The sequence below is a fragment of the Tachypleus tridentatus genome, chromosome 13, assembly GCF_004210375.1.
Source record: "Tachypleus tridentatus isolate NWPU-2018 chromosome 13, ASM421037v1, whole genome shotgun sequence".
NCBI classification, from domain to species: domain Eukaryota; kingdom Metazoa; phylum Arthropoda; class Merostomata; order Xiphosura; family Limulidae; genus Tachypleus; species Tachypleus tridentatus.
This window is the reverse complement of record NC_134837.1, coordinates 22,543,087-22,561,329: the sequence shown is the minus strand read 5'-3', so window position 1 is coordinate 22,561,329 and position 18,243 is coordinate 22,543,087. Positions and strand designations below refer to the sequence as shown.

The 18,243-nt window shown below is 32.8% G+C and overlaps 1 protein-coding gene across 1 annotated transcript in view; it reads left to right on the top strand.

The window, feature by feature from the left end:
• LOC143236089 (uncharacterized) overlaps nt 1-18,243 on the top strand; it is a 47,703-nt gene that overhangs the window by 16,792 nt on the left and 12,668 nt on the right. The window contains exons 4-6 of the mRNA XM_076474356.1: nt 4,962-5,079; nt 5,866-5,939; nt 16,831-16,939. Coding sequence (XP_076330471.1) covers nt 4,962-5,079; nt 5,866-5,939; nt 16,831-16,939 — 301 coding nt within the window. The remainder of the gene's footprint in view (nt 1-4,961; nt 5,080-5,865; nt 5,940-16,830; nt 16,940-18,243) is intronic.

The window sequence follows — 18,243 nt, the reverse complement described above, 5'->3', positions numbered from 1 at the left end:
ACAGATGTCTGGAGAAGGTGTGATCACTGCTTAGAGTAAAGAAGTAGAAACCACGGAGATAGAAAATTAGCTGTAGTGTAAGCAGAAGTAAAAATGTTATTGGAATTACATTTTCTGTTCAGGAAATTGTTAACTTTTGGATTTAATAACAGATTTTCATTAATTCAGCTAGGCAGATTTCTAAAATAATATTCTTTTTTTTATCTATTGTGTAAGGGTTTTTTTATAAATCAGGAAGAAAAAAAAACTCTTACTTAGATCAAATTGACCACAAATGTAACAGAATATGTTTGGGTAATTTACACAACCTCTTGTTGCCATATCAAGAAATAAATAATATTGAGAAAAAAAATGATGTCAGAGTGTATACACAAACAAATACTATTCAGAAATGACGCGTCATGCAGTCTGTTAACCATTTATATACTAAAGGTTTCTCATGGATTTTGGAAGAGTCAATAAGACTAATGGTGTGATTAATCTGTTGCTAGTAGTTTTCAACATTTTAAGCATAATACTATGTGACCCAGTTTCAATAAAAATGACTTACTTATGTAAAAGTACATATAATGGTTTAGTGAAAAATGGATATTATGTTTAGATTCAGTATATAATAATTACTGTATAACATAAAAATGTAAATAGTTTTATTTACCACTGCATGCCCGTGTAAATTTTCAGTGTTTCAAAATAGTTTTTCAAGTACGGTTTGATGATACAGGTTTGGAAATCATGGTTTTGTATGTCATAAATTGTGATAGTAATTTATCATATTATCAGAAATAAACTCAGTAAACTGCACATACATTGTAACTTTTGAAGTTTCAAGGAAGAATAATTTTGTTGTGACATTATAACCAGAGAACTTATCCCACAATAAACCAGATAAGCATTTGAAAGTTCTGCAGTACTTAAAACTAGTATTTTTAATTAAACACAATATCAGAACCAAACTTCAACCTTGTAGTTTCTGTTTATGTCACAGTTACATGCAACCATGGAATAATCATGACATGTGTGATTAGAAATGGGTTTAAACCTATTTATTTTGATATTATGGGCAGCTAAAGGAAGTAACATTAAATATTATATATGAGGGATTTCATACATGACGTGTAAGCAATAAATCTGTGATAATTTAGAATATAGTGTTATATTTTTGACATTAACATATTCAAATAAACACAGTTTATAGCAATTTTTAATTGCCTGGTAATGATAGCTTAAAAACAATCAATCTGTGGGAAAACAGGATGAAAAATTTTAGACTCTTCTGCAAAATCATGATCCATGAGTTTCTTCACAGTCATTGGATTTATAGATCATCCAACATATCACCTGCCAACGTAATTACCAGTGGCCCTCAGGTTACTTTGGAAGCTGTGAGAGCCCTATGGACACGTTTCTCTGCTCAAAATGGGCTACTCAAGTTCTTTCCCATAGTCATTCTCTTCACTTTTCTTTCCCCTACTTCATTCCCCACCTGTTGCTTTTCAACATTCATCCAGTCTGACCTACCTTCAATGTTTGTAGACCTCAGCATCAGATTTGTTATAGAAGGAAGACTTTGCAAGAGCTCACACCCTTTTTCTAGGTTATTACTCCTGCTTCTTTGTTTTTCTTAGAAAGACCAGAGACTGGCATTTGATTTTTTACCATTCTTCCATCATTCATTTCTCTGTCATCCCACAGTTTCAGATTGAGGATTTTTTTTCTCTTTCGGTTGGTCTTTACAACCAAGTCTGTAGATCACCAAAGTAGATTTGTCAGACACTCTTCTCCACATTGCAATTGCCTCATCCTCGTGATGTTTTCTCCATTTCCTTCTTGGAGATTGCATATTCCAAGTTTTTGTATTTCTTCATTTGAAGGTCTATCAACTCCTTGTGTTTTCAGTTGCATTATGCAGGTCTACACTCACTTCATTCATGGTCTGAATCTATGTTTCCATTTCTACATGGACAGCTTGCCCATTCCAAGGCAGAATCTTCCAAACACACTTCCCTTCTTTTCACAAAGCCACTCGTTTGGGATGGATTGTGGAAGATATCTTACCCACACCCAGTATCCCATCCACCATGACATTCTCTTTATTTCTCACCTCAGCTGTGCTAAACCTTCTCTGGTTTGCTCACAGGACTCAGGCATCTGTTTACCAAATACAGTGGGCATTGTGCAACCAATGGAATCTTTCTAGGGATCTAGTATTCTCACTGATCCTTCTTTATCTGTATTCACTTTAGGATCTTTTTGGTGGTCAAATAACACCTCTGTCACTCCATTACATCCTCCTGAACTGCATTTTTACTTATTCATGGACACTACTTTTTTCTCAATGAGGATCATCCCTCAGTAACTATTGATCTTTGGGTTCTTGGACCTTGGATGGGTGTTTGCTAAATATCAGTGTCCTTGAAATGCTTTTGGTAATTATCCACTTGGACAACTCTATGACTGTGTCTCATATCAACTGCCAAGGGGCATCCATTCCAAGGCCCTCTGTTTTCAGACTCTGGACCTTCTCTCTTGGGATAATTCCATTTGGATGGTATTAATATTCTCTCATGTTGCAGGTGTACTTAACGTTACTCTAGACCATTTTTTCTTATTACAACCTCATCCTACCCAAAAAATGCCACCCCTCCCCTCAATCCTCAAGTCTTCCATTGAATCTGCTCTCAACTTGGAACCCCCAATATAGATACCTTTGCCACACCCCTCAAAACCATACTTCCTCTTTTTTTATAACTCACCTATCAGCACTGGCTGTGATGCCCTCACTCAGGACTGTCCTATATCTTTCTTTGTGTCTCTTCTTTTTTTTTTCAATGAATTTTAGCCTTTATTGTGGATACCCCTTACATAGTTGTATAGGTAAGCTCTTACTGGCCTGTCCAACCTTGATTTCCCTTACTTTTCTTTATCAAGCACCATACCATTTCCTAACATTCTTTCCATTCTTGCCCAACTGCACTCATCACTTTCATCAAAGAGTGACATCCCTTCATCTTTATTTATGGGATTTATATGATCTATTGCTCATTGGGATGGACTATCCAATCATTTTCTATCATTTTCATGTTGCCTATCCACCTATTCTGTATACCTGTGTAAATGACTGGCTTATCACCATTTTATCCTTCACCACTCCCCCCCCCTCCTAGCTGACCTACTTTACCTTCAACACCTTTAAGTATCTCTTTAACCATGGCCCAGCATGCTCAGGTAGTTAAGATGCTTGACTCATGAGTTTGAATACCTGTTGTACCAAACATTTTCATTCTTTCAGCCATGAGGGTGATATAATGTAATGGTCAATCCCACTGTTTGTTATTAAAAGAATAGCTCGAGAGTTGGTGGTGGTTGGTGATGATTAGTTGCCTTCCCTCTTGTCTTTGACTACTAAATTAGGGACAGTAAGCACAGATAACCCTTGTGTAGCTTTGTGCAAAATTCGAAATAAACCAAACCTCTTCAGTCATGACATCTCTGTTTGTACCATTGCATATTATTGGGCATTGCTATTTACCATATTCTGCCTTGTCCAATGCTGTAGGATCTTTTTTTAAACCATCTTGTACTCTTTCTTAATCCACAGACCCCCTCATCCTACACCCTTGCCCACTGAGACCTAAAAGGACTTTTCCATGCCATCATTTGGAACCATTTTGAACCACTTGGTACTTGATCCCTATATTTGATCAACTGCTCAGCTGGTCCATGAGAGCTAACAGAAAGGTGTAAGTACTTTCTTACAGTTCCAGAAAACTGATGGAGCCCAGATCATGGTTGACTACTTCCTTAGGAAAAACAGCAAATAACGTGCACCAAAATCACTGGATATTTTGCTCTGAGGAATGATAGTAGACTTGACTTGAGTAGACATGTAGATTTTTGCCTAGATGTTGATCAACAAATGAAAGTAGTCTTCTCTAACCTCAGTTCTGGTATTTGCATACTCAGGTTGGATGTGCTACAGAAATGATCAGTCACCCTTGTGTACACAGACAGTGAACTGATATTCTGTAGGAGAGGTTATGCTGGTTTTTTAACTACTGTTCTTATCCAAATGTAAAGAAAGTATTTTGAAAATCAGCATTGTTAATAACTTTTGATGTGATGACATAACAGTCTGATGCAGGATATTAGAATATTTAAAAACAGTTACAGAAAAGGCTATTCATGTGTTTGAAGATTTATAGGGATAGTTGAGATGTTTGTTTAGTGCTATTATTAATATATATCCAGCCATCAAAGGACTATCTTTGCTGAAAGTTAAATTTGTACACTGAGTACAAATTCAGAGTATCCATTCTTTGAAACCCACTGAGTCAACTTACCCCATATTTAAATATATTTTTAGAATTTAACCAACTAATTATTAAGAAGCAAAATAAAGAAATACATAAAACATAAACAAACATTAACACATAAATCTGCATTTAATAAAATATTTTTGGTAACATTCATGTATAACATTATTCACAACAAATTAATATTTCTTCATTTATTTATTAAAACAAAGGAATCTGTTTGTCAATGATGTGTATAGCAGTTATTATGTTTACACTATCCATTAGAAAAGGCCTACACTTATGTTGTATGTCAAATATTGTGAAAATACTAGCTAGGGTCTTAAGTAAAGAATATTATTTTTACAGGAGATCATACGACTTAAGGTATTTTGGTTTATATCCCATTTTCTCTCTAGATTATGTTTTACTACCATTAGCAAAGTCTTTTTACTCCCAATAGTTCCTTCACATTTATTTTAATGTTTTGTTGGTTCATTAATGTATAAGATTTTATTCAGAAAATAGGATATAATAGTTGTATTTTAAACATCAGCAGGACCTTTTTAGTACTGTACATTTATTTTAGTGGTTTTGTTAGTTCATTAATGCTTGATGATTTTCAGAAAATAGGGTATATATATATTAGTTATATTTTAAACATCTTAGAATTTTCTTGATCGTGCTGAAGAAGACAAGAAAAGATATTGTGCAGAACTTAAAGAATACCAGCAATCAGAAGCTTATCAAACTTATTTGAAGCAAAAGAAACTCAAAAATGTTTTCTGTAAGTACGATATTATCTGTAGATGGTCTAATTTTACCCATGAGTAGCTGAATATTAATAGTGTACTTTATTCAAAAATCATTATTTCAGACTTTTAAAAGTTTGTACAGTATCAAGAAATAAAGTCAGTTTTTAAGTTTGTGAGAGAAATAACCAAATATACAAACAGACCTGATCTTTTTAAAGTGAATAGGATTTTAACTGTGAATCTAACATGTATTATTTAGTGGTTTTTGATATTAGCCCTATAAGTAGTTGTACTATGTCCACTAAACTTATATAAATAATGTATCGTTTAATGATGTTTAAGGAGCAATTAATACATTTGCTTCAGGTTTCATATGTAAATCACAATGCTCTACAGTTCAAGGTTTCTAAGAAAGATTCAGGTTAAATTGATTCACTTAATGATATTTTTCTTTTGACCTTTGGGATTCTATTGCTTATCTTAAGTTTGTTTGTCTAATACTAAAATTTTCAAAATAAATTACCAAGAAGAATTTATACAGTACATTTACCAGAGCATTACTGCACAAGTTAGGAATGATTAAACTATTGTTTAAATATTTTGTCCAATCATTTTTTATGGTATTGACATCCATCTGAATCTTTAAGTATTCAACAGTTTAAATTACCTACCAATGAGTATTACAGAAATGTAACATGGTAGTTCATAGCAGTATGAACATAATTATATGTTATAAAAAATAACAGTAAATAATTCTTGTCAATTTGTTTGGTTCTTCTTGCCTTTGTACCATATTCATGTAATATTTCCTCCTCTAGACTGTAACGGAGATAGAAATAAAAGTTTATTTGAGCAGGAGAACAGCTCATCATTTATCATTCAAGATATAGAGGTTGGTTTCAGTTTTGTTTTTGTTTCAATTAAAACAAAACTTGGTGGTAATGAGTTTAAGTATGAATGTCAGTTGGGAACCAAAATGGCTCATGTCAGAATTGGAGTGTAGATTTGTGCAAATTTTGTGAAACTTGAGATAAGTCTCTTAAGACATATTGCATTGCTCTAAGGTAGTAATTTCTAGCTTGTGCAGACATATTTATTAATCAGAATAGACTTTTTATGTTAATAACTCCTGAAATGGTTTTTAAAAAAACATATAAATTTATCAATGAATACAATGTTGAATAATATATATCAGCTTCTGTGTTGATAAATGGAGGCATGTAAATCATCAAAGTTTATTACGGTAGATTGTAAGACAGAGTGGGCAGATAAAATATCAGTTTGTATTGTCAGCACATTATACAGAGTTTGCACAATTCCTGGAAGCTCCTGGAACTACTTTTTTTACACCTCCAGAACTCTGGTTATTTTTAAAATTATTTTTAAAACTTCAGAAAATTTTAATTTGAATAAAAATTAAATCAAAAAATTGCTACAGAATGTAAAATAATCATTTCCAGTACAATACCTAACCTATTTTCACATCCTCCTTTCCTGCTTCAGTGCTGCTCTCTGTATGCAAATTTTTATTGCTTTCTATTAGCCTTGAAATTTCCCTAAATCTAATGTGTGTCCATGTGATATTGCTGTGTTGCATGACCAGAGTTAACATATCTAATGTTTACCTTATCATTCACATTTCCCTAGCATCTAGACTTTATCTTCAGTCTGTACACCATGGACAAGTTTACCACTTCTGAATTCACCTGGTGTTGGCCTCATATGTTTGTTTTTTTGGGTTTTTTCACATTATATAAGCCTTTAATTATCACATTCATGGCTTGGGATTGAGATTCCACAATTATTATTTTGTTTGTGTGTTTTTGAATTTCAGGCAAAGCTACTCAAGGGCTATGTGTGCTAGCCATCCCTAATTTAGCATTTGTAAGACTAGAGGGAAGGCAGCTAGTCATCACCACCCACCATCACTTCTTGGGCTACTCTTTTACCAATGAATAGTAGGATTGACCATCACATTACAACACACCCACAGCTGAAAGGACAAGTATGTTTGGTGCCACAGGGATTCAAACCCGCAACCCTCAGATTACAAGTCGAACCCCTTAACCCACCTGACCATGTCAAGCTGGTTGAGTCTCATCTCACACCCATTCAGTATATAATTCATTTGAGTGTATTATTCAGTTACCATCTCAGTAGAGCACAGCCTTCTATACTGAATTTGCAGGTCATGGAGGGTTTGGCTCCCACAGCTCTATCCTTTCCTTGTCTTTCCATGAGAGAGGTTTTCTATCTATTGAGGAATTGGGTTTCCTTGGAAACCCTTTTCCCCTATGGTCATGCTCAGGTCTTTTCTTGTGTACTCACAATATCATTGGAACTTCCCTTGGGATGGCTTTGACTTTTCTGATAATTTCTCATATCAATGCTATTGATGCTTACAGAAATTCTAAGCTTTTCCCATTCAGGTGTCTTGTTCCACACATTACTGCACAGGCAGTGGATACATTAAATCAGGAATAGTCCAATCTCTTCCTTAGTACCCAATCTTCTATTCATGTTCTTCTTGTTGAAACACTTTGGCTGGCCCAATTGTGGTTTCTTCTGCTAAGTCTTCTGACTTTTTCTCTTCCACTCTCCATTTTTCTTTAACCTTGTACTTCTCTCTTCCATACAGCAATGTCATCTGGCTCTGGCTTCACATATAGGATTTGTCATGTCTCATTCTGCTCATCCATCCTTCATAGAAGTTCATCAACAGAAGTGTCATATTTATCACTGTATGTCTCAGCAGCAATCCTTATCTCTATTCTTCTGTTCCTCACCTCTCTGTATCTTTTGCATGGCTTTTTGACTATGGCTAGTCTATTTTGACTGTTCCTGGTTTCTGGATGGCTTCCTTGACTAATTTCCAATTTCTTATTACATCAGTTTTTTTTCCTCCCTAGCCTTCCTCATTCTTTTAGCTACCAGACTGTGGTCTTAATGTTGTTCTCAATGCCCTAACTTCCTTTGAACTTACGGCTTCTTAGTCCTTATATTATCTGTCTCTTAAACATATTTCTTCCTCTTTCTCATTTATTGTCATTGGTGTTTTGATGTGTATGCCATCAGTTCTTCTTACATTCTATTCCACTCCTCCTATGTCCTTTTCTATCCACGTCCTGTTTTTCTCCCTAAATTTTCTGTATTAATGTAAAGTGATAGTGTATTCACTTTTATATCTCTTCTGTCCATTATCATCTTTATTCTAGTTTTTGAACTAACAAGTACTGCTATAGAGGACAGCATTGGACCAGAAAAGCTAGATGTAAGGGAAGTGAGTACATACAAGAAATACATTTTCAATGTTATAAAACGTTAGTATCTTTCAGAATAATTTATTCTGTTAACTTATAGTTAGGAAGTCTGCAAGCATATCAAGTTTCATATGTTCATGTCTTGTCTTCTGTTTTACAAATGGTGCATGCTATGGCATGGCATTATTGTTATGTACAGTAGTACTAATAGGATTTAATTAAGTTTTGTTGAATATATCAGTAAAAAATATTTAAGTATATAGTTCAAATGGCAGAAAATTAAAGAATCTTAAAACCTGTGATGGGATATCTATTTTTAATGAACAATGGCTGTCCAAAGAAAGAAGCACAAACAGACAGCAGGGCTGGATTATTTATTAGGCACAGTGCCACAGTTTTCCTAGGGCCTATGGAAATTATGGGTTCATGAAAATTTTCCTTAAAAGTTAATCTTAGCAGGCCAAAAAATAATAAGCATAGAAACATGAAATAAACATTTTATTGTAAAGATTTTACTACATATATTACAATATGTTTTTTACATTAGTTTGTGTACTCACTTTCATATTTATGTATTTCACTAAAAAGACTTCTTTATTCCACTGGTTTGGCATGGCCAGGTGGTTAAGGCACTTGACTTGTAATCTGAGGGTCGAGGGTTCAAATCCCCATCACATCAAACATGCTTGCCCTTTCAGCCATGGAGGCATTATAATGTGATGGTCAATCCCACTATTCATTGGTTAAATAGTAGTCCAAGAGTTGAGAGTGAGTGGTGATGACTAGCTGCCCTCCCTCTAGTCTTACACTGCTAAATTCATTATTTCATACTGAGCCATTTTTAATAGAATTCAGTATATTACAAGATATTAGTACATTTTTGATAAAGATGTTAATTTGTACAGCATTTGTGCAGCTATGGCAATCTATACTTAAAACAGTTATAATTTATCTAACTTTTGGTTTAACTTACACGTCTCGCAGGGCCTATGAACAGAAGGCACCTAGGCCATACAGTCATCTTGATCTGTTACTGACAGACAGAGAACAAATATAGTGTTTGTGAGAAAGTACATGGTGTTGCCAGTATAAACTAATTGGAGCTAGTTAGCTATATATAATGGAAAACTGTCAAGATCTGAATGTAACAAATATAGTGTAAAAGATTTTTTCATAACTAAAAGCAACAAAACATACAGAGCTACAGTGGTAACTTTGACAGATATACTGAAGTAACTAACTTACCTTTTTATAATCTGATAAAAAGAAAAGTCTCAAAGTTTTGATAAACAAATGACACATATTTATTTTGTTATTTCTACTTAAATTACGTTGTAAATTTCTGCATTTTTCATACCCTCAAAAAGTTTTCATTTTCTCCTAGAAAATTCATGAAAGAAATCATGAAAACATACTATGAACCCTGGTTATATTATGCCCACTTTGAACTTAGTTTCACATTATCTGCTCAACACTAATGAATCTGAAGTTTTCTCATGTATCTTAATCAATCAACAGAATCCCTACCATGATTATCAAGTATATGTTATTTGTATGGTTTTAAAAAAGATAAATATGCTTGTAGTGTTTTTAAATGCCAGTGCAGCATTAACTCTTTGACTTGAAGTGTAATCTTCAAACTCTTTCTGCATGCCATGAAGTATTACTGAGTTATATTCAAACTTTAATTAAACCACTTTACTATCAGTGTATTTTAATGAAATTAGCATTATCAAGTATAATTCAAAATTTTATTTGATGTAAGTTTTTTAGTCCTTTTATTTTGAAAGAACCCCCAAAACAGTACCTACAACTTTTGTTACCACATCATGTGTTTGCAGTTAAAAATAGCTTACAATTCTTCTGTTTTACTAATACACAAAACTATGTATACAGGATGTTACTTGAGACGTTTCAAATTCCAATCAGACAATTAGCAGAAGAGAAGCTCTATATCTTTCCCAATCCGACAGCAGCCACATCCACATTTTAAACCACAGTTGTGTATTTTGAAGGGCATATTTGTAACCAAAAGAAAGAGCTAATTTTAAGGTACAGTTTTACAATGATTAGGTTAAAATTGGTGCCCATTGTTCATTTTCAGGCTTATTAAACTGATAAAGTATTGTTGCAGGTATATTATGGCAAGCATATAGTTTTAGTTAATTGTCTGTTATTTGTGTTTTAAAATTCATATCTGACAGGTTTATTAATTTTTTTTAGTATAACCTAAACTTCACCTCGGTATTGATTGATTAGGAAGGACTAGGGAAGACTTTGGTTGGCTAAGCTCGAACACAGCAGGTGTCTTACTAGCAGGTCCAGTACTTGCAGGAGGCTAAAGTATCTGCTGACAATACTATTATATTGCCAGTAGGCACCTGCTGACATAAATAATTAATGGTAAAGAACAGGAAAGGAAAATAATATATTAAAAATAAACTAAAAATGAGAAGGTAAAGATGTGAAATTACACACATGACCCTAAGAAGATGTTTTAAAATTACTCCACAAAAAAGTTAAAAGGTATGTACATATTTCCATTTCTTAATTTTAAACATTTCATTAAACTGTACATTGGTTATAATAGCTACACTTAGTGGTATGATAGAAAAAGTGAAAAATAAAAAATAAACATTTACCTCAAAAAAACTTTTGATGTTCTTGTAAGATGTTCTTGAGGTTATTCAAATTAAATTTGAAAAATATAAAGAAAAGTATTTCATAATTAACATGAATATCACCTGACACATGAACTGTTCAGAAAGTTGATGCAAATAAATATAATAAATAATAAGTTTTTATTGGTATTAATAGAAAAACTCAAAATTCAATATCTTAATTTCCTGAAACTATATTCTTTTAGGAAAGTTCTTGTCAAATTTCAAACAATTTTATGAACTAGTTTTATGATGAGAGCAATGTTATGTACTTACAATATTAACTGGTAGTCATAGGGTTAAACATGTTCATTATGACTATAGCACCATGCTGCTCTACTTATATGTTAGTGACCCAAGAAATACCAGCCACATATCTGATAACTATTTGCTACTGTGTCACAAAAGATCCATAAGCATGCCACATGCCATGATTGTAGTTTAATCTGTAGAACAATATTCTTGTGCATGTGATAGAATAAATAAATTTGTGTGTGAAAGAGGTATTTCTCAGTACACCACTTTATTTACCTTCCATCATGCTTCATCATTTCTAAACATATGTTTCAAATAGTAAACTCTTTTGTGGAACAAAAATAAATAATGTTCATCATGCACAAAATTCCTTGCAAGTAACAAATCTCTACTCTATATAGAACCATTTAAAATCAGGTTGTATTACTTCTCTTGGAGCATATTGCCATCAGTGTAGCGTGTGCAACATGATAAGGTTACTATTTTCTCTTTTCAGAGTGTCAGAGTATGTAATGCAGACTGGAGTATCTTAGACCTTTGTGAATAAAACAACCCTTATCTCCAAGTAAGTAGAATTAATAATTTGTTTACCTAGGGATAAGGGTCATTTTATTCACAAAGCATACTGTTTACCTACAACCAATGAAACTACAACTTTTTCTTTGTGAGGTTGTGGACAATTGTAGGCACTTAATGACACCCCTTTTATTAAATAAACATAATATCTAGCATACAAAACGTACAAAGTTGTAAATTAAAGTTTATTTCTTCAGCAGTGTTAAATTTGGAAGAAAAGAAGAAAAAAAAGAATTATACTTTGAGAGTTTATATATACATTTTATTTGACCAGTGCTTTCCTTTTGAAGAAAGAAAAAATGTTGGTGCTGTGATAATTAATATTATTGTTGTTGAGGGCTGTTTTTCTTCTGTACAGTTATCTTGTTTTATGTGCACTTGTTTCTCTACCAGTTGAATGACAATTTGTCAGGAAGTGGTATTATCGATAGGATGAAGGAGTCTCATTCAAGAGGAAGAGAAAGCTGCTGGATGTGGATGGTTGTATGTTAGACCCATTGGGTGTAGCATAAATCATTTCTTGGACATCAGGCTTTTGCTGATGCATCAGAGTGTCTGATGAACATGTCCTTACAGTCCAGAGTAAGAGGACTTTCAGCATGTGGAGCATCATGAGTTACTAAGAGAGTTCTTCTCTGAGGCGTAACTTCAGTATTCAGGAGACTTAATACATCATAGTATGGTGTTTCTGAAATTGATTGAGGATTTACTAGAGCCACTCTATTTCTGGTCCATCCCATCACTGTTTGATTAGGAGAAACTAGGGAAGACATTGGCAGTCTAAGCTCAAACACAGGAGCTGTTTTACAAGCAGGTTCAATGGTACATACAGACAGGTGAAGTTAGTAATTTTTAGTATCGCATTGAACCTGTACAAGCAGAGAAACCTATTGTCAAAACAACTATGGGTCACATAGGAACCTGGAGTTGCCTGAACCATTTGATGTGTTCCTGTAGGTACCTTATCATTCCACAACCTAGAAGCAGGAATTTTGTATTCATCCATAAGCTATGAGTTCAGATTTGGGAGGTTCATGGCTAGATCACAAGCACTGGTAAGGAATGTGAAGTAGATCTCATGTCTAGTGTAGGAGGGAATGGCTAAGAAGATTTGAACCATTTCTTTAGTTGTTTTATTTGGTCACTGTTAGAAAAATAAGGACTGTGAAGCAGGCACATCCTCAAGACTGGAACAAGGTCATGGCAGAGTTGCACCAGTGCTTTGATCCAGTTGAAGATCTAGCAGTTTATTAAGCTAAGTTCAAAATTCAAAAGTTGTGTCCTCCTGAAAGGTTGAATACCTGTGTGGAAAACCTTCACCAGCTTACAAAAGATAACCTCCTTGTTCATAACCACCACAGATTGCAAAGACGTCATTGTGGATAATTTCAGAGAGGCCAAGTAAAACAATGTGGCATCACTTGGGAGTGAGGGACATTCTCTCCCTCTCTAAGGCAGTGTCCACCGCAATATGTTTTAAAGTGGTAACTTTGAACAAATCGCAAGAAGTGAAAAAGCCTACAGTAGAAGCTGTCCCTGGGCTTGGACAGCCTAGTGTAAACAAACAGTTTAGTTACAGTCACATTATGCTATTTGTATATAACTGCTTAGGTGTAGAATATCAAATACCACAATAAATTTTTTTTCCTTTTACTTCTTCACAGTAACTATACATGAAAAGAACAACAAATGTATTACTTATACCTAGACTCAGGCTTTTTGTCATAGAGAATGAAGCACTCATAATCTTTGTTATGGTATTTTTGTCTCCATAGTAATTCATCTTTATTTCAAATATGCTTTACAGAACACAGAAATAGAAAAGAATGTCCTATAACTACTATAATTTAAGTGGCTTTATAAATAGAAAATTTTTCTGCTAGAAGCTTGAAATTGAACAACACTATTGGAATGAAATTGAGGCCAAATGTATACTTATGAGCATGACAACATGATCGTTATAAATATCTTCTCAGAAAAGATGCTCTTCTGTTATTGATTATAGATAATTCAGTAGAAGTGCCATGGAGGCCTATTGGCATTTTTTAAAAGACAAAGTGAAATGTAAAGAATATATAATATGTATTTGACATTTTTTTCATATATTGGTGTAGCAAGAAGATTAAAACATCTTAACTTTATGTTTTGTTGTTTATCAATATCTATCTTACAAGTTTGTAATTAGTTGGAACTGACACACAAAACAGTAAAAAGTAGAAAATGAAATCTTAAATGAGAAATTCAAAGTGCAAGAGCATCATATGATACAGGTAAAAATTGAGAATGCATTGAAATATTTTTTTTTGAAATTCAGAATTAGATAATATAACAAGTTGAATAAGAAACTACATTTTCGTGACAAGCATATTAACATACATTAATAACAAAGCTAGATAATTGTTCAAAACCCCAGTTTTTATTCTTAGTATTGAACATTGGTAAAAGGTTTTACTAAGTTTCTGACATCTTGGTTATACATTGTATTGCATGAGTCTGTAAAGCCATTTCTTGTCTTTTACATTTGAGATCATTGTAACATGAATGATACTATGAACAAAAATTGTGGTCTGTTCTTATGGTATGACATCCCTTCTGTCATGTGGATAATGTATCCACTTGTATAAAGAACTTAATATATATATGTATTGTAATGTTTTCCTTTTATTTATAAATTAACAGGATGATCTTTTTATCTGGCTTCCAGTAGATAGACTGCATTATATCTTTAAGACATACCTTTCTTCAGATTTATAATTTGAACTCTAAAATAGCACTTTCCAAACATTTTTGGTGCCAATCCAGTTTGAAACATCCCACATCTGTGCAACCCCATCTATTTGAAAATTTATTTCACCTTGCTCATTCAGCTTTTTTTGCTACATACGACCTCCACCCTCCCACTGAACTCATGACCACTGGTTTGGAAACAAGTAATCTGTCATAATAAAATTAGAGGAACTGGTGATGGAGAAGAACTACAAGAACTTGTTCAGATATTTAACTTGGTCAATGATTGTATTGATTATTTCAAGAAAGATTGTAATTGTTTACAACCCTCCTTTCTTGTGTTCAAAACTTGGTAAAAGGCAAATAAAATAGAAATATAAGCACTATTTGAATATGGTATTTGACAAAATCTCCTGTTTTTATGATTCCTGCAGGCTATTCTGAGGGAAATTGAAAATACCACATTTTACTATATGAACCAAACTTAAATCTTGAAAGAGAGAAAGGGTGTTACTTCATATTTCACCCCAAGGTTACTTGTCAATGGTGCAGTTGGTTCAGTTATGGGGAAAAAAAGATTTCAGGACTCTTTTGAATAACCTCAGCAGGAATATTCCAATGGGTCAATATATATTTATTATGTGTTCACCATTTAGAATTTTTATACAAACTCTTTTAGAAATGTTGTAAGGAATTTTAATAACATCAAATATTAAGGTTAAAGATGAGCCAGCTGTATGAGTAACTCCATATAATTTAGAACTGTTTGCAATACTACATTTTATATGAATTACTGTTTTTCAAATTTTTGTTACATTTTTTAATACTAATTTGCATTGTTTTAATATTTGTTTGAGATATGCTTGGAATTATCAATATATTTGGGTAGTTTTATTTCAATAACCCTTTGGGAAACAAAACATTTTTACAGGTTTCATAAAATTTCCTTTTTTATTGTGTGTGTGTTAAATCATTTTTGGAAACATAAAGTTCATACAAAATGATTTCCTTGTGAAAAACTTTTATCAGTGATGTAGCCAAAAGAACAGAAAAACAAAACTACTGTTTTTTTTACTCTTTAAAGGGTTTACTCATCATACATAATATTTTTCTCCAGAATTAAGAATGGTTTATGTTTTGTTTTATTCTGAATGCCAAACACCACTAGAACATGTCTGCAAAATTCACAAGTTTTGCCTGTTTTTAAATCCAAAGCCACATAAAGTTTTCCAGAAAATTTCAGTACCCATATCATTTTTCATCAATAGAAAAAGAAAATATTGCAAATATTCTCACTTGTTGATGATATGAATCTGAAGAAGAAATTTGATGTGCACACTTTTAAAAAGATTAATTTTAAGAATGTCACATTTGCTTTAAAATGGCTTGAATTTTGGTTTATATGCCACTTAAAAAACAGAACTTGAAAAAATTATGATGAATGCAAAGTGCTGTAGTTAATGTTGGACTGACCAATTTTTCTCTTGGAAATTATTATATGTACTAATCCTAACATCATCAGGAATGAGGCACTAAATTCATTCTGTTTATACATAGCTGAGATAGTTACCTTTGTTTTAATTGTAAAGAAATAATATTTATTTTTGAAAACATGTCACATCAATGGGCAGTAAGTAAGAACACTTATTAATAAAAATAAAGAGTCCTCCTCCTCTTCATGCAGAGAACATTGCTAAAATTCATTTTGCATACCTCAGCTCAGAGTTTAATATGGTGTCATTGTTGCTTTCTGCTCCTTACACATTGTCACTCTTCACAATAACAAACTTTCAAATCCATGAAACATTAACCATATTTTCACATGCAAATTACTTCCCTTTGAGCTGCTTCCATTTAGAGGTATAAGTGATTTGGATTGACGTAACTCACAAAGAAACATGAAATCCATCCACAAGTCATTAAGTGAAAAAAAAAATAGTTGTGCTTTAACTGAATTTACTTTACTCCTAATTCATGTAAGAATCATTACTGAGTTACACTATTTATGTTGTGGATCAGGAGTTAAGCTAAATACAAACTCTGTTTAGCAGCACATAAATAAGATAATGCAATATGAATAACATCTGATTGCTTTCTTTTGCTGTGTTTATAAGATAACACTTGTTTGAGCTGCAGCAGAATTTTGACTATTTATTTTTATTAAGGTGTTTTGGATGGATTAACATGTGGGCTTTCAAATTTTGTCAAATGATTAACTGAATGTATGCATTACTTTATTTGTACTTAGAATGTACTTATATTTTGGCATATTCCCAGCAATAATTTTTGTGCTTGTTTGTTGCAGGAAGAAGATACCAATGAACTGTATTGTAAAGTCTGTGATCAGTTTTTTGTGTCACTGCACAATAAAAAAGAACATCTTTATGGGAGACAACATCTCCAAGCTATTACAGGTATTCAGATCTATATCACATTACAATTTTCTGTAACTAGATAAACATATCTAGTTATCTACCTGTATAAAATCTGTATGTATAAAGTAATAGACCTTTTAACTGTGACTTATTTTGTTTTGATACTTGTTCTCTTTCAATAATTTCTGAAAGCAATAAATTTTCCTCACTTCATAAGCTGGTTCCCCAGTGACACCATGATATGTCTGCAGATCTACGACACCATAAACTTGGTTGTGATACCCATAGTGGGAAAAGCACAGACAGCTTTGAACTTAATAACAAACATTTAAATACATTATTGTTCATTCACTCGTCCTTGTCCATACTTTATATTTTTCATTACCCTCTCTGATATCTTGAATGTAATGTAAATTGCTCATTATAGTATAGGTATTACTAAGGCATACTCTTTGTTTATGAAGATATGAAATAGAAAGTAAATCCCACTTGTCATATCTAAGGTGGTTAAGGCACTCAACTTGTAATCCGAGAGTCACGGGTTCAAATATCCATCACACCAAACATGCTTGCCCTTTCAGCCATAGGAGTGTTATAATGTTACAGTCAATTCCACTATTCGTTGGTAAAAGAATAGCCCAAGAGTTGACAGTGGGTGGTGATGACAAGCTGTCTTTTCTCTAGTCTTACAGTGCTGACGTAGGAATGGCTAGTGCAGATAGCCCTCATGTAGCTTTACACGAAATTCAAAACAAACAAACTACTACCATCATTACATAAATAGTAGGCTTAAGTTTCCTTGGTAGACTGTAAATACTAAATTTTTTATTTTGTTTGTACTAGTTTGATTTATTGTTGTAAAAGTAACTAAAATATAAAATTTAGTAGCTTAATAAGGTGAATTAGATGATATGATGTGAAACAATTTTAAAATATCTTTATGATGTTTGCATGTGAGTTGCTCCTGCATTATGTCATTCAGCACAGTAACTTGAACCATGTGTTTGTTGAGTGATTTACAGCTTGTATTGTAGAATTAGTACATACAGTTCAGATAACTATAAAACAATAAATAGAAATGGATGTAGACTGTTATGAACCTTACATTATTAGAATAAGCAAGTGTAGTTTCTGTTACAACCTGCAGTCATTATAGAAAGAAAAAAGTAACTTAGATTTATTTCTTAATTTTTTTTATAGTGGTAACAAAGTCAATCAAATGAACTGAGCTTGTATAGAATTAGGAAGGGAAAATAATAAAATATACAACTTTTTACTCAAAAATAAAAACATATAATATTTATTTAGGAGGTTTTATACATTATGCAAGTGAAATTTGAAAA